This window comes from Hipposideros armiger, unplaced genomic scaffold (genome assembly GCF_001890085.2).
Source record: "Hipposideros armiger isolate ML-2016 unplaced genomic scaffold, ASM189008v1 scaffold_190, whole genome shotgun sequence".
NCBI classification, from domain to species: Eukaryota; Metazoa; Chordata; class Mammalia; order Chiroptera; family Hipposideridae; genus Hipposideros; species Hipposideros armiger.
The window spans coordinates 131884-137040 of record NW_017731540.1 but is presented as its reverse complement, the minus strand read 5'-3'; the positions used below and the strand labels follow the sequence as shown (position 1 = coordinate 137040).

Genomic DNA, 5157 nt, shown 5'->3' with positions numbered 1-5157 from the left:
TCTGCCTCGCCCGGGAAGAGCGCAATGATGGTGCCAACTTGGGCCAGTGAAGCAATGTCCTCCACAACTAGACTGAAGAACAAACAACAGCAACTTGTGTGTTCCTCTTTCCCCAATTCCCCAGCACTGTTCCCATCCTCCCAATTCCCTAATAAAAAAATCTTAAAAAAAAAAAGTACTAAAAAAAAAAAACCCAAACCCAAAAGAAAACACAAAAAAAACCTACAGAAAACCAACAAAATGAACAACCAAACCAAACACCAGAAAATGATGCGCTTGGATGTACTGGCTATCTATTGTGCAAATGAATTACCACAAATTTAGTGGTTTAAAACTAACACACACTTGCTATTTCACAGCTTCGATAGGTTTGAAATCTGGGCCTGGCTTAGCTGGGCCCTCTGCTCCAGGGTCTTTTACAAGGCTGCAGTTGAGATGTCAGTCAGGGCTGCAGTCTTATCTTAAGGTTGGACTGGGGAAGAACTCATTTCTAAGTTTATGTGATTGTTGGCAGTGTTCAATCTCTTGCTGGCTGTTGGCGATGCCAATTCTCCTTGCCACATGAGCCTCTAATTAGAGCAGCTCACAGCATGGTAACTCGCTTCATTGAACCAAACAAGGGAGAAACTCTGCTAGTAAGATGAAAATTACAATCTGATACAACGTAATGCAGAAGTGACATCCCGTCAGCTTGGCTGTAATCAATTCATTGAAAGCAAGTTCCAGGTGTTGCCCACCGCAAGGTGAGAGGATTAACAAGGATGTCAATACTAAGAGGTGGGGATTGTAGGGGGCCATTTTAGAGTCAGCCCATCAAATTGGAAAACCAGCGATTCCTCCAAATACACAAGAGAATGTATATAAATAGGCAGTTAAAGGAAATAAAGTAAAATTGATTAGTTTGCAAAAACAAAAACAAACTCACAAAACCCCCCAAGTCCCTCAAAACAAAATCTAGAACTATAGACAATTTGAGATAGAATATTTGATATAGACTATTTAGAGAAGGTGACCACTTGTAGCTCATGAGAAAATATGAAATGATAAATGGAGATCCAAGTGTAAGAAGCTAGGGAATAGTTGATTTTAAAATGAACCAAAGAAGCCAAAATGCTGCCTATGAAAGTAATGACAGTAATCATGGTTAGAAGTAATACTTCTTTAAGTCTCAAGCATAGAAGTTAAAGAAGATTTAGGACAGAAAAAAAGGCATTTCACGGCTTTATGAAAATAGCATCTTTTAAGCAAGAAAAGTGGAAATTAGATTAGAGAGATTTAGGGGAGAATAATCATGGGAGGTGAGAATAAATCACATGGTTTTAGAATAAAAGTGAAAGGAAGTGGGGGGGAGGGAAGAAAACCAGCAGAAGCCTTGGGATCCAAAGAAACGGGGAAAAGTCAGCCCCTGTTAGCTCTGCTAAGCTTGACTTTTTTTCCCCAACAAGCTGTCTCTACTGAAAAGTACCCTAGATTGACTAAGAAGAAGGCTTGGTATTCCGTTTCAGGAAACTTGCCAAATCGACGCTGGTCCTGGTGCTGGTGTTCGGAGTGCATTACATCGTGTTCGTGTGCCTGCCCCACTCCTTCGCGGGGCTCGGATGGGAGATCCGGATGCACTGTGAGCTCTTCTTCAACTCCTTCCAGGTAGCGTGCCGTCTAGGAACTCCATTCTAGTGTGTGGCTTTATTTCCCCTCGCAACCGCTGTCTCTGGCCCTCTCTGGCTTTCGGGCTCCTGTCTCCCTAGGGCCACTATTCTCTGGCCTTTGTGCTTTTCCATCCTGAAGAGGTCAGCTTACCCTCCAACGCAGCAGGAGCTGTTTCTCACCGACAAGATGGGGTGGTGAGAGGAGCAAGGAAATTGTAAAATGTGTAACACTGCAAAGTAGGGACTTCTCCGTGTGTATGGAAACTAAATGTAAGCAAAAGAAAGGGAAGGCAGGGGAGGGGAAAAAAAGGGAGACAAAAAAGAGGAAGAGGTGGCTGCTGCACATTTTATCTTGTTTGAAAATACAATTACCATCATCCTTCACACGGGCTGCTGCAGATGTCTCCCGACCTTTCTTGCTGCACACTCATTTCCTGATACCTCCTGCCGCCTTCAGTCTCATCTCCATACGATAGTCTGAAGCATCTTAAAAATAAATTTGATCATGTGACTCATCTGCCAGAAGTATCCAGAAGCTTCCCATAAACACCATATTCTGGTGTGCACAGCCCTACGAGGCTGACTGTGACTCCATGTCACACCACTCTCCCTGCTGCCCACTAAGTTTGAGCCACACTAGCACCTCCACACTTCTGTTCCTCAAGCTCCTTCCCTCCTCAGGGGTTTGTACTTGCTGTTCCTTTTGCCTGGAACACTTTTCGCCCTAATAGTTGTAAGGCCTGGCTTCTTATTGGCACTCAAACCAGCTTAAATGTTACCTCCTCAGAGAGGTCTTTGTTGCGTTCCCTAGCTGATACATCTTTTCCATTCTTCTCTGTCAACACCACTTGTTTTGCCTGCAGAGCCTTTATCATCTTAGACTTTTTTTTTCGTATGGCTGTTTGTTTATATTTTTATCCATCTGTATTTCCTTCTAGAATGTAAGCTGTAAGAGAACAGAGACTTTGTCCGTCTTATTTAAACTGTTTATCCCTCGCACACCGAACACTTCACATTGTGTAAACTCAATAAATACTTTTTTTTTTTNCGAAATACAATACGCTTGTTTGCACTTCAGTGGGCCAAATCAAATCTGATATTGTTTTACCTTTTATTTGGTGTGTGGAAGGTGTGTGGAAGAGGGGGTAGTCTTATACGGTGAGTATATACAAACTCTGTATTTTGAGTAGAAATGTTAGGGGGTCGTCTTATACGCCCAGTCGTCTTATACGCCGGCAAATACGGTAACTCATTAATGAAGGAAATGGTAAGATATTACACTTGCTTTATAGAGAATAATGAATGCCAAAATGAATTTACAAATGGATCCAAATTAGCAAACTTGTCTACATCCATAGGGCTATACTTAGTGGCGTTGCATTGGGCATAATTTGCATTTCTGTGGACAGAAATTATTTGAACTGATGTGGTTGGCAGATTTCTAAGATGGCCCCCAAGATTCTGCCCCCTGGTGTACATGATGTGTGTAGTCCCTACTTGCTACGCCCCTCCCTTGAGAGTGGGCAAGACCTATGATGGAATAGTCTCTCCCTTGATTAGGTTACATTATATGGCAAAGGTGATGGGGAAGTCACTCCTGTGACTGGAACACATTAAATAAGACTCCATCCTGGCAGCCTGGAGAGAGATTCTCTCGCTGGTTATAAAGAAGTCATGTGACATTTGTGAGGGCCTGTGGCTAGGACCTGAGGATAGCCTAAGGACAGTTGGTAGGAACTGAGTGACTCCTGGTCAATAGCCAACCATTAGTCCTAGAATTGCAAGGAACTGAGCTCGGCTAGCAATCTGAATGAACTTGGACGAGAACCCTGAGGTCCAAATGAGAACTCCGTTCTGGTCAACACCTTGATTCCGGCCTGGTGATACCCTTAGCAGAGGAGCCTGGACTTGAGGCATAGAGAAACTGAGGGATAATAAATGGGTATGGTTTAAGACACTACATTTGTGGTAATTTGTTATATAGGAATAGAAAATGAATTCAACTACTGTCTTTTTACAAATTGACTTTTATCTCTAAAGAGTTGTAGAAGAGCTCAATCATAGATAAAAAATGAAAAACGCAGATGGTTGAGCTAGCAGGATATCCACTAAATTTTAGTTTTTCACAACTTTTTCTTACCCTGCATTGAACCAAACTGTCCCTAAACTTTTACATTTGTGACAATTTCACAACATGTTGCTCTGCTTTATTTTTTGTTTTAACCTAGCCTTGGCTCCTAGTCACACACAATAGGAGTAAAGTTAGTTGAGTCTAGAATGGTCTCCAGGTACCGGTATTTACCCATTCATCTTAAAGGAAGAAAGCAATTTTCTTTTTAGAGTAGTGTTAAACAAGACTTTCAAGGTTCTGTAGGTGCAGTTAATGCCACCCCCCTTTATCTAATTTGACTATATTAAAATGCTACGAAGGTATTCAGCATGTCCTGCCCACATATGCAGCGTATGCAGTTATGGAAAAAGGGTACTGGCTAGTCAGGATTCAGGAGGAGGACAAGCACATCCTGAGCAGCCTCAGAAGGTTGCAAGGACTAGGTAGGTCAGAGAAACCCAATGTCTTATCAGGGATGCTGCCTTGAATGAAACACACTTACGGTGAAATTTTTAAATTAAGTGGACTATTGGTGACTCAAGGTGTGAGGACTAGGCGTAGCATAGGAGAAAGCCCATAGGCTATAGAGGAAACTATGGGAATCTTGCATACCACTACACCAGCGACGCTCTTAATAGAGGAAACTATGGATGTGAGTTAGAGCAGATGGCCCTGAGCTGAGAGGAGCAGGTGGTCTAGGCTCTAGTGAGAGATAAGTGAGGCAGAGGAGAAGGAGGTGGAGAGAATGTGCAACTCCAAATGTCTAAATTAGGCATTTCAATATGATTTTGTGGGACATTTGTGTCTAGCAAAGCCTTGGGTATTAGAGCTTTTATGGGCTTCTGGGCCCTATTTCCTCATTTTAGAGATAACTGAATCATGATCACATGAGTAGTAATGACAAATCTAGAACCTGAACCCAATTTTCTTTAGTCTTAGTCCAGTGTGATCACTACTCACACGGTTTATTTCCAAGAAGTAAAATAAGTAGTATAAAAGTAAGTTAATAAGTAAATAAGTAAGAAAGTGAGTAAATAAGTAATTAAGTAAATAAAGTAGCTGGAGGAATGATTAGTGAGCAAAGAAATAGGTTACGATTGTTTGAGATAGCCAGGACATAAATGATTCAAAGAGACAAAATAATGTTTGAGAGATAAGAAAGATGAAGCCAGATTTGGCAATTTCTTGGATAAAAAGTACTAAATAGGGTGGGCCGAGTGGCGCAATGGTTAAGAACTGGCTTGGGATGCCAGAGGACCCCGGTTCGGATCCCACATATGAGGGCCAGTGACACTGCCCTCCACAGCTAAGATGCTGAACAACAGTTCAACCTGGAGCTGGGCTGCCATGAGTCGCCGGCGACGGCGTAGGCTGCAGCCCCTGTGGCAATGGGTTGCCATG

General features: G+C 42.4%; 1 protein-coding gene across 2 annotated transcripts in view; it reads left to right on the top strand.

Annotated features, from left to right (window-relative positions):
• Positions 1 to 5157, top strand: part of PTH2R (parathyroid hormone 2 receptor) — a 72447-nt gene that overhangs the window by 61346 nt on the left and 5944 nt on the right. For both annotated transcript variants that reach the window (XM_019652941.1, XM_019652940.1), the window contains exon 11: positions 1506 to 1644. In XM_019652941.1, the coding sequence (XP_019508486.1) occupies positions 1506 to 1644 (139 nt within the window). The remainder of the gene's footprint in view (positions 1 to 1505; positions 1645 to 5157) is intronic.